Below are 17,339 nucleotides of genomic sequence, written 5' to 3' on the forward strand. Positions count from 1 at the left end.
CTTTTGTTGATATAACTAACTACAGTTAATTATTTATTGTTATTAATAATTGTTATTTATACAATTATTTGGCAGGTGTGACGTAAAATAAAAAGAACAAAAATGGCTGTAGCCTCAACTGCCTATCCAGTTAGCCCTTGGGGGTAGCTGTAATACCCCATAAAAAAATAAATATGTATTTAAAAATTATAATTAAAGATTCAGAGCACAGGCTAAACTTGCAGGCTAACTGACTAGTGGTGGTTCCCTGAAAAAGTAGCTGAACATTTTAAACACACATTTACAAAAATATCAAACATTTCCAAAGGGTTTTAAGCAGAGCTAGCAGACTAATTGGCTAGGAGTATGCTATGCTAGTTCGCTGAAGGTGTTACAAGGGTAGCTGTTTCTAATGCTCTAAAATCATTAAACTATATAACGGCTAATAGTGGATCGGTTAGTTCACTGGTGGTTGCAGTTGCTGTTTGAGACACCTGATTAAACTAAAAATATGATATATACCGTATAAAGATATAAAATCATACATTTACAAAGGCTACTTGCTAGTGGCATGCTAAGCTAGTTCACTAAAGGGGTAGTTGGGGTAGCTGCTTGCAACGTCCGATCAAACAAAAGTATGATACAATTCAACAATTGCAGAGGTTATTAGAAAGTAAACGTAGTTACTACTATTTTACTATAATAAAAACATGTTTTTCTATCGAATAACCATTTGTATAACCACAATTTTACTACAAATATCATGGTTAAACTATTTAGTTTAGCAAAACTATGGTTAATGTGTGGTTAACATGGTTTACCCATAGTATATGTTAGTTTTTGTTTTTTTGTAGTAAAAGCATTAGTTAGTTTTCATAAGGGCAAGTTAAATAAGCAGGCCAATTAGCCAGTGGAATGCTAAACTGGGATCCTGAGTTTGCTCGCAGAATCCAAGCTAAAACAATATTAGATTGTAGATCATTCTCAAAAAACTATATTGTTTTGGTTATATACTACTATTCATATAATATAATATTTAGAAGACATTTATGGTCAAAATAACAGATGACATGCATCATAAATGGAATTTGTATGTGTTTGTGTGTTTTGTTCAGCAAATGGAATCACTTTGGAGGCAGACTTGATTTAGCAGACGGCTACATCTGGCACCTTCAGCTCAATAGCAGGAAAATAACATTTACACTGCCATAACGTAACTGATATGCTTAGATTAAACAATTAAAGCAATATATATTCACAGTTTAAAAGTGTCATTGTACTCCAACCAAAACCAAGGAAGTGCACGATTAGCAGAGGAAGCTAAAAATTAAAGAGATACTTACATCCATATACTCCATTTTATTGAGAGCATGCTATATACCAGATAATATCTGTAAACAAAAGCAATACATGCCCTGCATGATTTACTCAATTGTTAATACAAAATAATGCAAATCAAAAATCTAATAAAACATCAAATTGAGAGTTGTTCATTTGGCACTACAAAAAAAAAAAAAAAAAATAGGCACAAACATTCATATTGACATGAAATACAAAAAAGACACAGGTTTAAAACACTGAAGGCCACGTGAACAAAGAAGCATTTTTTTTTTGCGCAAACTGCACCAAGTCTACTAAGAAGTCAGTAAAAACAAGTACATAATACAGTGGTGATGGTCTGCACTATTAAGGCACAAATTCGGCCTTGAAAAGCACTGATGGACACACTCCGAGGCCAGGAATGCCTCTCAAAATAACTTCACAACTGGGGGAGACTGGAAGTAGAGTGGGGAAAACAAACTGAGGGGGGGGAAAGAAGAAGGGGTACGCTTATGTAGGTCACGATGACAGTACAGCCACGCCTCGAATGGCCTTTCCTCCCTCCTCCTCGTCTTTGGCATGCTCAGAGGAAATGCTGGCAGGCTACAAACCCCCATCCCCCTCTTTTTCTCTCCATAAAGTCCGAAATCAGCAACATCTGTGTAATGCAAGTCAGACAAGACTCCACGGGGGAAGAGACTATAAACCCTGCTAAATGTGCGTGAGACAATTTATTAAGCCTGACTTTTCTTTTAACCCGGTTCCTTCTGCAAGGCCTTGCAACGGAGTTTGCGGTTTCCTCCATTATTGAGGCCAGTTTAGCAGAGGATGTGAAAAATGTGCTGATCTGAGCTCGTTTTCATACATCCAATGTTTCCCACAGTCTGCAAACGAACGGACTCAAGAGGGAAAAACTCGCAGACGGACGAATCACTCATTACATGTAAACATAAAAAAAATTACCACAAAACAATCAAAAGTGCAAATTCTACATTGGTTGTTTTTGATGGGATGAGCACCATAAAGGACAAGATGGGTCTTTCTCAGAAAACATGTGCGGGAAGGTTTGGCTATTGGGTAGCGAAAGTGTGTGAATGTTTTCAGACCCACTGCTGCAGGGATCTTTTGCAGTGAACCAACACTTTGGACGTCTCTTTCCTCTGGAGTGTGGTGATGATGATGTATATGACTCCCAGAATGCACAGCACAAGAACCAGAGGCACAATCACCAAAATGAGGGTCATGATGTGTTCATCAGTCTCGTTCACTCTTAAAATGACATCTACTTCCTTTTTCTCATCTTCTTCATCATCATCTCTTTCGTTGTCAGCGTCTTGATTCTTGTCGTTCGTCTCGGGAGATCGATGGTCAGGTTTTACGTCCCTTTCTGCGTCAAAGTGCACCCGACAGCCCATGAAATCGTTTAAAATGGATCTTGGGTATCCAGTGTCAACCTTCATCCGCTTGTTATCGAACCTCCAGTACTTGGTGTCTTTGTAGAAATAAGTGTACGCTGTGTGGAAAAGAGTTAGAATGTTAATTAGTGTATATAAATACACCAGTGACTAATAATTCCATGTAATCATCGGCAAATGTTCGATCAAACGAGATTCTATCCAGGCTCTGAATTCCAGAGCTATAAAAAGACGTGCCAAAGACGCTCATAAACCATGGAGTGAAATTAGAAGTGAGAGCAGAACGTTTTCAAGTCAAAGGTCTTATTGCACCCCAGCTTTTTAGCAATGAGGTCACATTTCCCTCTCAGTTTTGGATTAATGGACTCTCTTTTTTCATGCATTCAGCTGTAACATTTTCTCGGGCAGCGTCCCCCAGCCTGACTCACCTCCATCATCGCTGAGGAATGCCCCTTTCAGGGAGCCAGGAATGGATCCCCACTCGCCCACTGGTTTAGGGTAATCTTTATCCACGGCACGGGATTCTTCACTAAACTTCCAATATCTTCAGGATAAAAATCAAATAATACTTTAATTCTATGTCTATGCTAATACATCAAGGATCAGTTCAATATTTTTTTTTAAATGAATCAACAAAATAAAAAAAAGGCACAAGTCATAATATTTCAGTTCATAATTAAAAGAGCAAAGCAAGAAATTATATTTTGCTTACAAAAACAGAAAAAAATCAAGCTTTATGCTTTTTAATTTGTGATTTAATCATAATAAATTATTATATTTTATATATTATTATATTATTGATACGACAGTCTTAAAGATGCAATAGGTGATTTTCTTCAGAATTTTTTTTTTGTTATGCTGGTTGAAAGTCTCTTCACATCCCGATAGCAATCATTAAGTTAAATGTATTGATATATTCTGTGGAAGGTACCAGTGATGCGTGGGTCAATGTATAAACAGACCGAACTCGACCAATGTTTTAAACTAACCCTCCTGCAACTCGGACTGCAAAAAAGGAAAAAGAAAATATTGTACCCGACCCACTTCCTGACCCTCATTTTTACAAGTAGTAAATGTGTCGCCCCTTTATATTTATTTAATTACGTAAATAGGCTATAGCCTACAGGATAATAAGCGTTATGACTGCACACATAAGGCTTGCCACAAAGAAAATGTTAAAGTAATGATTATGAATGTGTCTAAATTAGCAAGGAGACATTTAATTGTTTAGTAATAAACTGGTGTTTTCTGTGTCACTGCTAAGATGAAGTTGATGATGCGGACTCGCCATGAACGCCAGAGAGAAATGCACATTTCATATGGATTACATAATCAGAGAGTAGCCTATTTATTTTGATTTTTTTTTAAAGGGGGGGTACAATGGTGTTTTACGTGTATTCAGAGTTGTTCACAGTGTTAAATAGATGGATTATCATGCTAAACATGGCCAACATTTTTTAAAATAATTTAGTAGAATGACTGAGAATTTCTGTGCCGAAAATCTTACTTCCGGGTGGTAAAAGTTTTGGCTGTTTTTTTTCTATCGTGGATCTAATGACGTAGACGAGAATGGAAGTCCTTATATGAGCATTTCTCCTGGAAAAGCACACCCGTGCACACACACTGACCAGAGGAGAGCGAGACCGCGCACATCAACGCGCTTCAAAATCGTCGGCAGCGCTGCATAGGATTTGTTCGAGAATGCCTCCAAATAAGTGCATTTTTAAATGGGAGGCAACGTTCACAGTGTTCAGCTTCCCCAAGAACCCAGCGTTACATGAACACTGGATGCAGTTTGTTTTTGCATTGTGCCTAGTACTACATAAATTACAAAGGTTTAATTGGCATCTTTATTTTAAACGACCCGACCGGCCGCGACCCGAATATCATTAAAAATATTTTTGGATGACTCGTAACCGCGGGTGACCGCAGGCACCTGCTCATTTTGGATCAACCCGCGCATCACTGGAAGGTACGTCCAATCAAAGCACTCATTCGGAGCGTGTTTATTGACTTTCCTACCTGCCAGTCAACATATGCATTTGCATACCTCTGCGCACCTGATCTCCTACTGCACCTTTAATTCTTAATATCATAATGGAAAAAAAACTGAAGTGTGTATATAAACGTTTTTCCACTATATAGTTATAATACTTTTTTGAAGGGGATATGTTTGAAAATATACTGCAAAGAAATTTCTGGTAAAAATGCTCTCTTCTGATGCACACAAAAGATGATATTACAAAAAATGTTGTTAACCAGTTGACAGTAGCCACTGACTACCATTGTATGGAAGAAAATACTTTGAAGTAAATGGCTACTATCAACTGTTTTGTTACCAAAATGTCTTCAGAAGAAAAACTCCTAGACAGGTTTTTTTAACAAGTGGAGGATGAATAAATGACAGGGTTTACATTTTCAGGTGGACTATCCCTTTAAGTCCCAGATCAAACTGCCCACTAAAGTAACCTAATGTTGTTCTGTTAATGGCCTTTCCCACAAGGGCCCCAGCATGTTTACCTGTCTCCTCTGAAGAAGTGCGTATAGCCTGACGGTTCCCACCACACTGCTGTGTCCACTCTGTCAGGCATGCCTTGACCATAACGAAACAAGTCCTGAGGGTATCCGGGCTCCACGTCTGCTTCTCTGAAAAGCCAGTATTTACTTCCTGAGGTAGTGATACAAAATACAAAGAGGGAATGGACAAAAAGCCACATTAGATGGAAAGACTTGAATGGGAGGGGTTGCATGGCTGAGAGATGATATCACAGAGACTTCTATTCAGTCACTGAAATTGCACAGAAGATGTTTTGTGTTGCATGAAAGCAAAGTTCTCCTCAAACCTGAAATCTCACAATTTGCATAAACAACAAAACAACAACTGTATCGCTTTCTACTACACATGCCCTGCTGCAAATTGTCCAGGTTTCTTCTCTCAAAATGAAAACAGAGCAGTCAGCATCTGGAGCTGACGCAATGCAGGCAAAGTCCTGAGATGCTGCCAGACTTTTCTTCTTTCCTCTCTGAGAGTTTTACAGGTGACATAATTTAACTCCAAGATGCTGTTACAGGAATAGGAACAGATGTTTAAAGGAGAAGTAGATTGATATCTGGGAAATATTAAATTATTTTGATGCTTTGTTGTTTTCAAAGATGTCGGTCATACTCTATCACTGTCATAAAAATAACTCTGGATCACAATATTTACAGCTTCTCTGGCAAAAAAAGAGGGGGGATAAAAAAAGAAAAAAATATACAGAAAAAAAGCTGTCAAATTGATACATTGTGATTATTCGCATCCAGAAAAAAGTTTGCATTTACATAATATATGTACTGTGTATATTTATGTATATATAAATACACACACACGTGTATATTTAAGAAATATATTGTATAATATAATATATACATACACTAAAATGCTGTCACATTCAAAATAAATGTTTACGTAGTTTTTTTTTCCAATTAAAACAATTAGAGAATGTTTATTACGGTTATCATTATAATTGTTAATAAAATTTCTTATCATAAAACAATTAAATACATAATTTTTCATCCTTTTTTTTGCTTGAACAATTAACCTCACTTAGATTAAGTTACTTAAACATTTATTCATGACTCAGACCTTTAAAGAACACAAATTTCCCATCATGCCGTTCATAGGCAGCGTCTATGTCCTCTGGAAGCCCCATCCAGAAGAAGGAGATTGGCATTGGGTAATTATCCAGAACCCGGTTCCTCCTAACCCTCCAGAACCAACGACCCTGACAAAGAATAAAAACATCCATGTAGTCATAACATTTACCGCAAAGATGCCTTATCAGAAAAGTTTGACCATCTTCTTGCAGACACCGGATCCAAATTATGGTCAAAAACAAACTAAATAAAATTGCTAGTGGTTTAAGACAGTGGTTCCCAAACTTTTCCATTCTACGACCCACCTAGACAAGTGTAATCTATTTCACGACCCACCAAAATATATATATATAAAAAAAATAAGAAAACGATTGACATTACTTTAAGCCTAATCTTAAAAGTTTGATGACAGAAATTAAGTATTTAATAAAAATAACAAATTTTCACTACTAATATTTCAGTTTTAATTTTTGTTTACAGACGTTAAAATATGTAGTGTTCATAAAAACGTGAAGCAGGCTCACTCTAGTGAACTGTAATCTGCGCTGCTGTGTTTTGTTGCAGAAAATACATTCATGATCTTCCGTTTGTGTCGGCGAGAACGGAGCACAATCCAACACTTATTTAGAAAAGCATGAGAAGCAAAGCAGAGCTATCTAACACAGTTTTGAGATTAAAATAATTGTGAAATTGGTAAAAAATTATAATAAACAGATGTGTCTCATTTTAAATAATAATAAAAAAAATATATTTATTTTTGTGATGGTTAAATAAATGTTCAGCAATATCTTCAAAAGACTTCTGAACTTTGGCAAATTTTTCTCTAAACAGAGATGATACATCAAGGAAATATTGCAAACTTTTGTACATTTTGTTATGTGGAAATGTTTAAATCTTGTAGTGTTACAATTAATCCTGCATTTGTGCCCTGCTTATGGAATTACATTTGTTTCAATAATAATGAACGAAACTTTATAAAACTGAACGTAACTTTTTCAGAAACTATCAAAAATATGCCATTACAAAAGAAGAAAAACACTATGAAAATGAAAAAAAATTAACTCAGTCGCACAAATTTAACAGGCTCTTCAAATATGCTTCATTCTTTGTTAATGTTTTTCAAAGATTCGTTTTCGCTAATCGTGGATTCTGAATTCATTGCTACAGATTTCGCTTACGTTTCGCAGTTTTTCGTTTGGTGTTTTGACACAAACATCTCATGGGGGTGGTGTTAACAGTGATCTACTCTGATTGGATAGTGAGCTTTTGATGGACAGGTGCTCTCTGACCGGGAAGTACAGACGCCACCCAGTGGCCTCTCTCGTCCTTCACTGTCGTCGCTCCTCTTTTGTATACTTCCTATCTCCTCCGGGGTTCTCGAGACCGGTGAGTGTTGCAGGTGTCGCTCATTTCCCAATCACTCCACGGCTCTCGGCCCCGCCCCACTCGTCACATTCGTGCAGCCCTAGACTGAACTGTGTGAGTGTGTGTGTGTGTTTTTATTGAAACGCAAATTTAGCTGCAGCCAAGTGACTTTGTGTGACCCACCTTGTTCCATTCTGTGACCCACAAGTGGGTCGCGACCCACAGTTTGAAAACCCCTGGTTTAAGACATATTTATATGGTTACTAAAGTATTCACTGTTATTAACCTTGAACACAAACATCTCGCCTCTCAGTACGGTCACTGTGTCAAAGTTCCCCTCGCAGATGTCAGGTGCATCCTGATCCGTGCGTGCTGTGGGCTGGGGTCTATGGGACCTCCTAGTGGGGCGGACCGGAGGCACCCAAGGCCTGGTGGGTTGCGGTGAGGGTCTGGTTGTTTTCGGTTGGGCCACTGTAGTTGTGGGCTCCGGCTCAGCTGTAGTTGTAAACAGGGTTGTGGTGGGAGGTACTTGAGTGGTGACAGTCTCTGGAGGTCCTGTAAATACCAAACCATAATGTATTTTCACACTTAGCTAAACATCCTCTTTTCCACACATACTGCATAGACACAGCATGCGTCACTTTTCCATCCAGCACCAGAAGCCCCATGAGGCTCATTCAGCCAGCAGTGGAAGACTTTCAAATGGAGAAAACCGACTCAAACAAAAGACACATACGCTAAAAAATTCATTGGTGTGAAGTCAATGCAACTGGACTGAAAACTCAAGCACATAAAACAGCAGAGTGAGGATAACAACTATCATAAATGTGGCACAGCTTAAAGAAATCACTGGATAATGACTGATCTGCATTGTGAGAAATCACAGTTGCACAAGATACACATTTTGCAACTGCAAAAGTGTCATTTGGATAACACTGACAAAAATGTATTTGAAATAATTCTCACTGAAAATGAATGTGGCGTTCTAAGAGTGCTCTTATTTAGTGCAATAAACCTGGGATATTTCAATGTTTTGTATCACTCTGGGTTACTTGACTGTGTTAGTGGTGGGAGCAAAACAGAGTGAATCATTAAATCATACAGTTAACCAATTTATTAAAAAACATTGATTCATTTAGGAATGAAACAAGTGCCTGTCTTAATGAGTGAATCACTTAGTCAATTGATTCATGAAAAAAAATGATTTAGAAAGGAACAAAATGTCATTGTATTTAGGAGTGAATCATTGAAACATTCGTTTAGCCGATATATTTAGAAATGCTGATTCATTCAGGAAATAAACAAGTGACTGTTAATGAGTGAATCAATCAGTCAATCAATTCATAAACAAATTGATTTAACAAGGAGCGAAATGTGATTGTATTTAGGAGTGAATCGTTGAAACATTCATTTAACTGAATCAATTTAAAAACAAACACTGATTCATTCAGGAATGAAACAAGTGACTGTTTTAATGAGTGAATCACTCAGTTAATCAATTCAATAAAAAAACACTGATTCAACCAGGAACTAAACATGTGATTGTCTCAAAGAGTGAATTATTGCAATAAGAAGTCAACAAATTCGTTAAAAAGCATTCATTCCGAAACAAAACAAGTAGCTTTATTGGTTGAAATATTGAATTATTCACTCATTTAGAAACAACAAACCACTACTGAATGTTACCCGCAGACATGCAATGGTTCCATTGGGGCTTTGTTTGGAACTATTTTTGATGACAGAATGAAAATGGACAATGTAATTTCCAACACTGTATCGCAGATGTAATTTACTCAATATTAGGCTATCATTTATTGAACTGTTGTGTAAAAGCCATATAACACGCAAATGAATGTGAATTCATACCATGGAACTAATTTAGAAAGGTTAGTTAACTAAAACAGGAAATACATCAGACTACTTACCATAGATCTGGTGAATGCCATTTATATCATCTTCAGTCAATGAGAAGCTTTCTGTGTCCATCCACTGGTAGAAAGGCGCCATGATAGCAGAAGGGTTGTTGGAGTGCTCTAACCCCAGCGCATGTCCCAACTCATGAACCGCGACCAGAAACAAGTCAACACCTACAACCAAACAAGAACAGCAAGTTAAATGACTAAACTATAAACAAAGAAAAAACAACGGGTTAAATCTGTTTCTGAACAGTTCAAAGATATTTAAAATGTTGCTAACATTCATACATTCTCTATGGAAAAGTAAAAAAAAAAAAAAAAAAAAAGGATATTTACTTTGAAGTAGTAAAAAGACTGCAGAAAATGGTTCAAACCTGAGCCCTCCCGTTGGTTCAAGGTCCATGGCTCGTCTATGTCGAAATGTGTGTCTCCTCCCATTCCGGGACCAGGGAAAAAAGCGTGTGCCAGAGAGCCCCCTTCCCCATCAAAGAGAGACATATCCCCATGATACCCAGAGGCAAACAGTAGTATTATGTCAGGCCCCTCACTGCCATTCTTTATCTCGTGATACGGGACCTCCTCGAATCGCAGAGGCGTTACTTTCTCCCAAACCTTGAAGGCTTTGTGAATAGCGTTGTATGTCTGCTCCTTGCCCACTTTGGGTGAGTGGTTCTGAATACTTGGGCAGGAAATAAAGATTTTTTCCCCCTCATCATTAGCTTGATGATCATTAACTTGAACAATGTAAACTGAATTTGTTCTTCTGGTTTAGAGGTTTAATTCACCTGTAAGTCAGCTCGCCCTGATCCCATTTGTGGCCAGTAAGTGCGTATCGCTTATGCCGAGTACCTCCCTCTGCTGACTCCTCAAAATGATCTGGCACTCCACAGCGAGGTCTTTTCATGGCACTGAAAAAAAAAGGTCCCGTGTGTGTGTGTGTGTATATATATATATATATATATATATATTTTTTTTTTTTTTTTTTTTTGAAAATATTTACATGTATATATATGTATATCATTACATTACATATAAATATTTAATATGTAAACATTTTTCTTAAATATATACATGCATGTGTTTGTATTTATATATACATAAATATATACAGTACACATGTATTATGTAAACAAAACCTTTTATTTTGGATGCGATTAATCGCGATAAATGGTTTGACAGCACTAATGAATGTGCATGTAAATATAATACACACAAACACATTTATATATACATTTATTTATATATACACATGTATAATTATAAAATATCAATTTTATATTTATCAACACTATTTTAAAATAAATATAAAATAGTGTTATTTCTATATGTATTAATATTGTGAATTATTTTTCATATTTAATTTTTCATTTTAATTTTAGTAATTTTCTTAATTACAATATAATCTTTTTAATTTCATTTTATCTGTATATATGTATGTGTTTGGAGATTGCTTGCTCTCTAAGAGCTGCCATTCTAAATTTTGTTGTACTTTGGGCAATGATAATCTTTTATGTTCTTTTATTCTTTTTAATTTTTTATTTAATTATGTTTATATTTAGCTTTAATTTATATCTTTTTCAGCATTAACTTAAACTTTATTTCACTTAGTAATTCCCTAATTGCCAATGCCACATTTTGATTTTTCGATCTAAAATTTAGATTTTAGTTAATTACAGCTTTATTTCCATTAATGAAAAATGAAAAATATTTGTAATAGTTTTTGTCTTAATGTTAACAACACTGGTATACATTATTTATAATAAATAATAATAATAACAACAACAACAACTATAAATACATGTTAATATAGATATAAAGCTATTTTAACCAATAATAAAATCATTCTTATCATTAAAAAAATACTAATTTTATTAAGTAATAAGTGGTATACAGTAGATAAGCTTCTTGACCTAGTTACACTGTATAAAAGTTTATATTTTCTCAGTTAACACACAATCAAAACAGACTAAGATCATCTTGTTGTTCAACAGGCAGTTGAATAAGAAAAAAAAAAGTCATACTTAATAGTGATCAAGTCCATATGTCCAGTCTCCTCCAGGCCATAGAAGCGTTGCATGTCCTTAATGGCACTAGAAAGGATCTGGGCCGAGTGCATGGTGGACATCTGTCTGCTAGCCTGGGACAGGTAGCCATAGGTCCTCAGCCATGACTTTAAGGAACAACACACAGAAAATGTTGGAGAGTTGACAAGGTGTTGCAACAACTACTACCAAGAAGTGTGGTGACGATGGGATTACACAACAGAAAGAAAAAATGAACATACAGGAAGACATTAATAAACAAGTTGCTTTTTAATTACGCAACTATCCATTAGAATCCATCAGGAGGTCTGGAGTAAGAGAAGTCTTAAACTAAATAAACTCAAAAAAAATTATTTGTGCACCAGAGAATAGTTTTAAATGTTTAGTAAAGAATTACATTTTAATATGAATATTAACATTTGAAGGTGTTTTTTTAGTCAAGACCACTGTCACATAGACTACAGATGTAATCATCCTGAGGCACATCCATGACACCATCTGATGTTCATCAGAGGTTGCAGAAACTTCCTATTATAATTCTTGACGTTGAAATAACCAAACGCTTATTAAAAAGATAGGACTGGATTCAATACCAGGTAACCCAATGAAACCCTATAGTCCTGTAAGGAGTAAATAGAAACTATAACATGTGCTTTTTGTATTAAAAAATTCAAAAAATTATGCTTATTTTTATTTATCAGTTATGTGTCCAGTAACCAATAAGTTATTTATGCTTTCTAATACAATAGGGTGATCATTAGATTTTCACACACACACACAATACATTTTAATAATAAAAACCATTGTTGTTGTTACAGCATTATATTTAATGAAAGCTTTTATGACCTATATAAACGTAAATGCATTTTTTTATTTTTGTTCTGGGATATGTCTAACTGTTACACATTTATCACATGACAATGATAATTATTTAAAAAGTTTAGCAATCATCCACACAATTGAAGTATGAATGGTGTTATTAGTAAACTTGATATTATTAAAACTAGTTGAAAAGTGTAAAAAAAAAAAAAAACATTCGTTCAAACCTATTGCTAATGGTCAAGTTTTCTACAATTTGATTAATTGTCCTCTACATTATCTTAAACCTAAAACTCATACTTTCACAATCCTGGTAGACCAAAGCAAAATGTAGCCAAACAGAATTTCACAACTCAATATGTACAGATAAACTCCACAAAGTTTGTTTGGTGTCGTCGGTATTTCAGCACAAAACTCTAAAGCATTAAGTCTACAAACCTCTGCGTTGAAAGCATCATCTTCTGCAGTCGTTCCAGCAATGTTAACACACAGCAGGATGAAAATCACAGTAACGGGTCTCAGCGACCGATGCGACCTGCTCCTGCGGACTGACATCTCTCCACTCCGGGACAGCAATGAACACACTACGGTACTTTCTCCTTCCCAAGAACCGCGTGATTAGATCGCAACCCGGGAAAATCTAGTCTTTTATCACCAAAATAATGCCATTGTTCTTCTCGTACAACAAACTCACCAGTTTAGTGCACGGTTTTCTTATCAAGTCAAGTTTTATGCTTGTATTGCTATGCGTGCAAACAGTTCGCATAGGTCTCCAGTGCAGTGGCGCGCGCACGCTTGTAAACTAAAACATTAGCTTGACCTGCAGCTATGAACGCATTAAATATTTAATAAAAGACTACTTGGTGATCTGCATTGCACTGTTTGTGTTGCTATAAGCACCGCCTGGATAAACCCATCAGGGAATGTCGAGAACCAGGCGGCGCGTCCTCGAAACGATCCTCAATCTGTTGCAGGACACCAAAGAGGAGCATGAAAGCTCATGATGAGGATCTCATGCTGATCTGCAGAATGCAGGCGCACGCGCGCCCCATTCCCTGCCCACTTTTTCGGTTTACCTTTGTGATACTATGCACACCACTCTCGGTTTTATAATGAACATTCTATACGCATTCTTGAAAAACGGAGATAAAAAGGAGCTGTACCGAAATTGGTTTATTAAAAGAACAAAAACCGTTATGCAGATGTAACTTACATTTTTAGTTCTCACTGCCACCTGATGTTCATATACAGTACTGTAATTATAAAGTAGGATATAACGCAAGAAGAAAAAAAAGAAACCCTTGCAGCAACGATTGATCAATGCATCTCTCTGTAAATCACATTCATCAGATTTTACTTCAAAAGCAAAGTTTTCTTGACAGAACATTAATGTTCACTGAGGGTCCATTACCATGGAGTGTTCACTCAGAGCTAACATGCTAATGGTTAGCTTGTTCACTTGAGGTAGTTTTGATACCCAACAAAGGCCTTTGTGTGTTGGGTGAAAATGTGATTTATTTAGCTATTTGTCATGTGTCGTCGATTTCCTGCTTTGGCAATACTGATAAGGACAAAAAGGAAGATGCCCAGAGTCCAAATCACTGCCAGTGGAAGAACCAGTGCAAGGAGATCTAAAATTAGACAAAATGCATATGGGTCAAACATGATAAAAAGTATGGTATACATGTATTAAAATGTCATAGGACACTACATACTTATAGTAGGTCGGACTGGTAGCTCTCGTCTGACTGGTCCATAAGACAGCAGGCCTTGAGCCTGCTCATTCATAACCACCTCTCTTTTGGATACAGTTTTACATTCCTAAAACAAATAAGGTCAGGTTAACACTGGAAAACTTCACTGTCCAGAAACCAAATGGTTTATAATAATAAAAAATACTAAATAAAAAAAAAACACGCTTACGGGAATACAAGACTTTCCGTCCTCAGGTGTGCAGAGATGCACAGCACAGTGCAGGTAGAAAATGTGGGGCTCGTATACGAAACGAAACATATCAAACGAATAACGGACAGTGGACCCTTCACCGTTTCTTCCTGCAGGGTGTGCCGTACCATTACCAAATGAAGTCGTTTTGTCATTTGTGCACCTTGAGGTCAATAAAAATAAATAAATAAATAAATAACCATCAAGACACTTCTGAAAAGTGAAATATTTAGTTATTGCAACAAAGTCTCATGAGAAAAACGTAATGATTTCACGAGCCACCGATTTCATATTTACAGTGTGATGTGTGGAAACACCCAAACCATCAGTGGAACTTAGTTTGGAAGGAACTATTGAGTAAAGGTGTGTTCCCACTTTTTGTTGTCTGACAAAAATTTGCAGCCAAAAACCAGTCATTTAAACAGGAATCCATGCAATCGGGAGTGTCGCTTGAGGGTAAAGAAATTCCTCACACAACAGACAGCTGCTTGGTTTAAATTGAAAGTGTGCAGCATTGATTTTCATCTGCAAAATTTCACCACAATGTTGCTAATATGACTTCACCTTAAGTGGTACATTGCTACACTATTGCTTATGGGCAATGGACCTTCTTTGCCTGCAAAATTTCACAAAGTTTCTGTACCTACCAATTCACCCAAAACAAAATACCCATGAATTGCCATGAGTGTGTTAGCTACTGATCTTAAAAAGAGATATTTGGATTTAAATTTTGCAAGCTTGACATTCACAATACTAACCCATTTACAAGCAGCGAGTGGCTAAAGCCCGACTTATTATTAGCTTGAGGAGTCTGAGTCGCCCAACACTCATTTACTTTCAGATGGAAGAAATCTTCAGGCTCCGTCACTTGGATCTGGACATAGATTTGATCTCCAAGCTTAATAGTTGGTGCGCTGGTGAAAGCCTCAGTGTACGTGTGATCTTTAAACAGGCTCATCTCCACCTTGGCATCCACTTCACTCACCTTGAACATCCTTTCACTAAAAAAAACACAAACAAATCAAATCTGTATGCTTGGGTATAATTTGAAAGTACATTTTCAGCAAAATGTCATTTTTGGGTGGACTATTCCTTCAAAATCAATGTGTTACCTGGAGAAAGAGATGATGGGAAACTCCAGGCTGAGTCTACGGGTGTACGGATAAATGCACTTGTACTCAAGCTGTACAACTGGATCTCTCACAATGTTTCCATAGATAAGTGGGTCAGACATCATCGTTAAGGAGTACACTATGTGCGTTATGTTCTTCTGTTTAAGAGTGGATGGCATTTAGGGACATGTAATGTGAACATGCTGATGCTGGCATAGTTGTATTTGGGAGGTTGGGGGTAGTATTTTACCTCCAGAGGTTTGCCTCCACATGCAGTGTACTGGTCCATTGGTGTGTGCACCATGAAATAGACTGATCCAGAGATCTCCTCTCTATGGGCTCGACAGCTGGCATTACTCAAATGAACAGCTTCTATTCCCACATTGTAATACTTGAAGAACTCTTCATCCACTAGGATGGAAATGAAGTCTTTGCCACACGTCACATTCATTATTGCGACTTGAAAAGAAATATTAGATTAATACAGATTGTTAAATTACAATAACATTGGAAAAACAGTAAGTTTGTCAGTCTTAGGTGGTACTTCATTAGCCAAGCAACCATATTAAAAAGACATTCTTGAAGGGAGGGAGGCATGCATGCTAAGAATTTTTATTCTTGAAAAGAATCTTAAATAATTGTAAACAACTAGGATAACCTAACCCCAAAGCTCATTTTATTCTTATTTTTTATTAAGATTAGGAATAAAATTACAGAATACTTTAAAACTTAGACAACCCAAGTTAGACAAAAGTTTAAAGTGTATTAAACATTTAGAAAATTATTCAAGACTTGTGAACATGGCCCCAGCTTGACAACTAAACGCCAGTCTAGGAGATCAGTATAAACTAGCTAAGATCAGCAGTTCAACCGGTTACACAGTTAAGGCCACAAGGTTGAGTCTTCTTTACCCTGGTCGCAGAGATCTCCAAAGTAGCCGATTGCACATTTACAAGTTCGCCTCTGTGACAGACTGCAGGTAGAGGGGTCAGAACACTGCGATAGTTCACATTCACCTGAATGAAAAAAAAAAAGGTTTAATAAGACTCGACTGAGATTCATTTATCACATGTGACCTTACCAGAAATACTCCGAACAGCACAGAGTAACGTTACAAGATGCAGAAACACCTGTGAGAGAAATTACAGGGAGTTAAAAATTACACAGTTAAAATCTGACACTGAGATATTAAAAAAATAAAAACCTTTGATTTCTGATAGCGCGTCATTTGTATCAGCTAATCTTTTTTTATTTAGAACATTTTGTTTGTTTGTTTTAGAAAATAGCAGTTTTAAGGTAGCCAAATATCTAGTCTATATGTCAAATGGAACCTATTCACGTAAATAAGGATTAAATACATCAGAGATGAGATTGCTAAATTAATTTGATGAGTGACAGCTGTAACAAATGCCTCTGGTCGTCTGATTGACACATTAAATGACCAATCACTTCTTTGACATGACGTTTATGAGGCGGTACCGACGAAATAAAAATAAATAAATAGGGACACATATTAAAAATACATTATCAGACATATGCATAGCCTGTTATTCATTGTTAACGTTACGTCATACATAGGCTACATTATAATAATATGTTTACATAAATAAACATAACACTTTGACTATTATTAAAGCTATTAAAACCAGTCCTATTCTCAAATGATAGCATTTAACAGCATAGGCCTATTAATATATATATATATATATATATATATATATATATATATATATATATATATATATATATATATATATATATATATATATATATATATATATATATATATAT

At 36.2% G+C, this 17,339-nt stretch overlaps 2 protein-coding genes across 2 annotated transcripts; both read right to left on the reverse strand.

The window, feature by feature from the left end:
• Nucleotides 1-1,323: 1,323 nt before the first annotated feature.
• On the reverse strand, nt 1,324-13,516 carry LOC132124719 (matrix metalloproteinase-15-like). Its single transcript, XM_059535871.1, has 11 exons — nt 13,187-13,516; nt 12,931-13,091; nt 11,653-11,801; nt 10,417-10,539; nt 10,006-10,310; nt 9,641-9,802; nt 8,002-8,270; nt 6,340-6,478; nt 5,235-5,382; nt 3,143-3,258; nt 1,324-2,812 (listed from the first exon to the last, which is right to left on the reverse strand). Exons 2-11 carry the CDS (start codon nt 13,045-13,047, stop codon nt 2,400-2,402), a joined length of 1,941 nt encoding a protein of 646 aa, XP_059391854.1. The 5' UTR covers nt 13,048-13,091; nt 13,187-13,516; the 3' UTR covers nt 1,324-2,399.
• Nucleotides 13,517-13,951: 435 nt separating this feature from the next.
• Nucleotides 13,952-16,903, reverse strand: zpd (zona pellucida glycoprotein d). The gene is made up of 9 exons (XM_059536083.1): nt 16,753-16,903; nt 16,630-16,678; nt 16,460-16,564; nt 15,799-16,007; nt 15,549-15,706; nt 15,195-15,437; nt 14,416-14,599; nt 14,208-14,313; nt 13,952-14,123 (listed from the first exon to the last, which is right to left on the reverse strand). Exons 1-9 carry the CDS (start codon nt 16,774-16,776, stop codon nt 14,011-14,013), a joined length of 1,191 nt encoding a protein of 396 aa, XP_059392066.1. The 5' UTR covers nt 16,777-16,903; the 3' UTR covers nt 13,952-14,010.
• Between the last annotated feature and the right edge of the window lie 436 nt (nt 16,904-17,339).

The sequence above is a fragment of the Carassius carassius genome, chromosome 43, assembly GCF_963082965.1.
Source record: "Carassius carassius chromosome 43, fCarCar2.1, whole genome shotgun sequence".
Taxonomy (NCBI): Eukaryota; Metazoa; Chordata; class Actinopteri; order Cypriniformes; family Cyprinidae; genus Carassius; species Carassius carassius.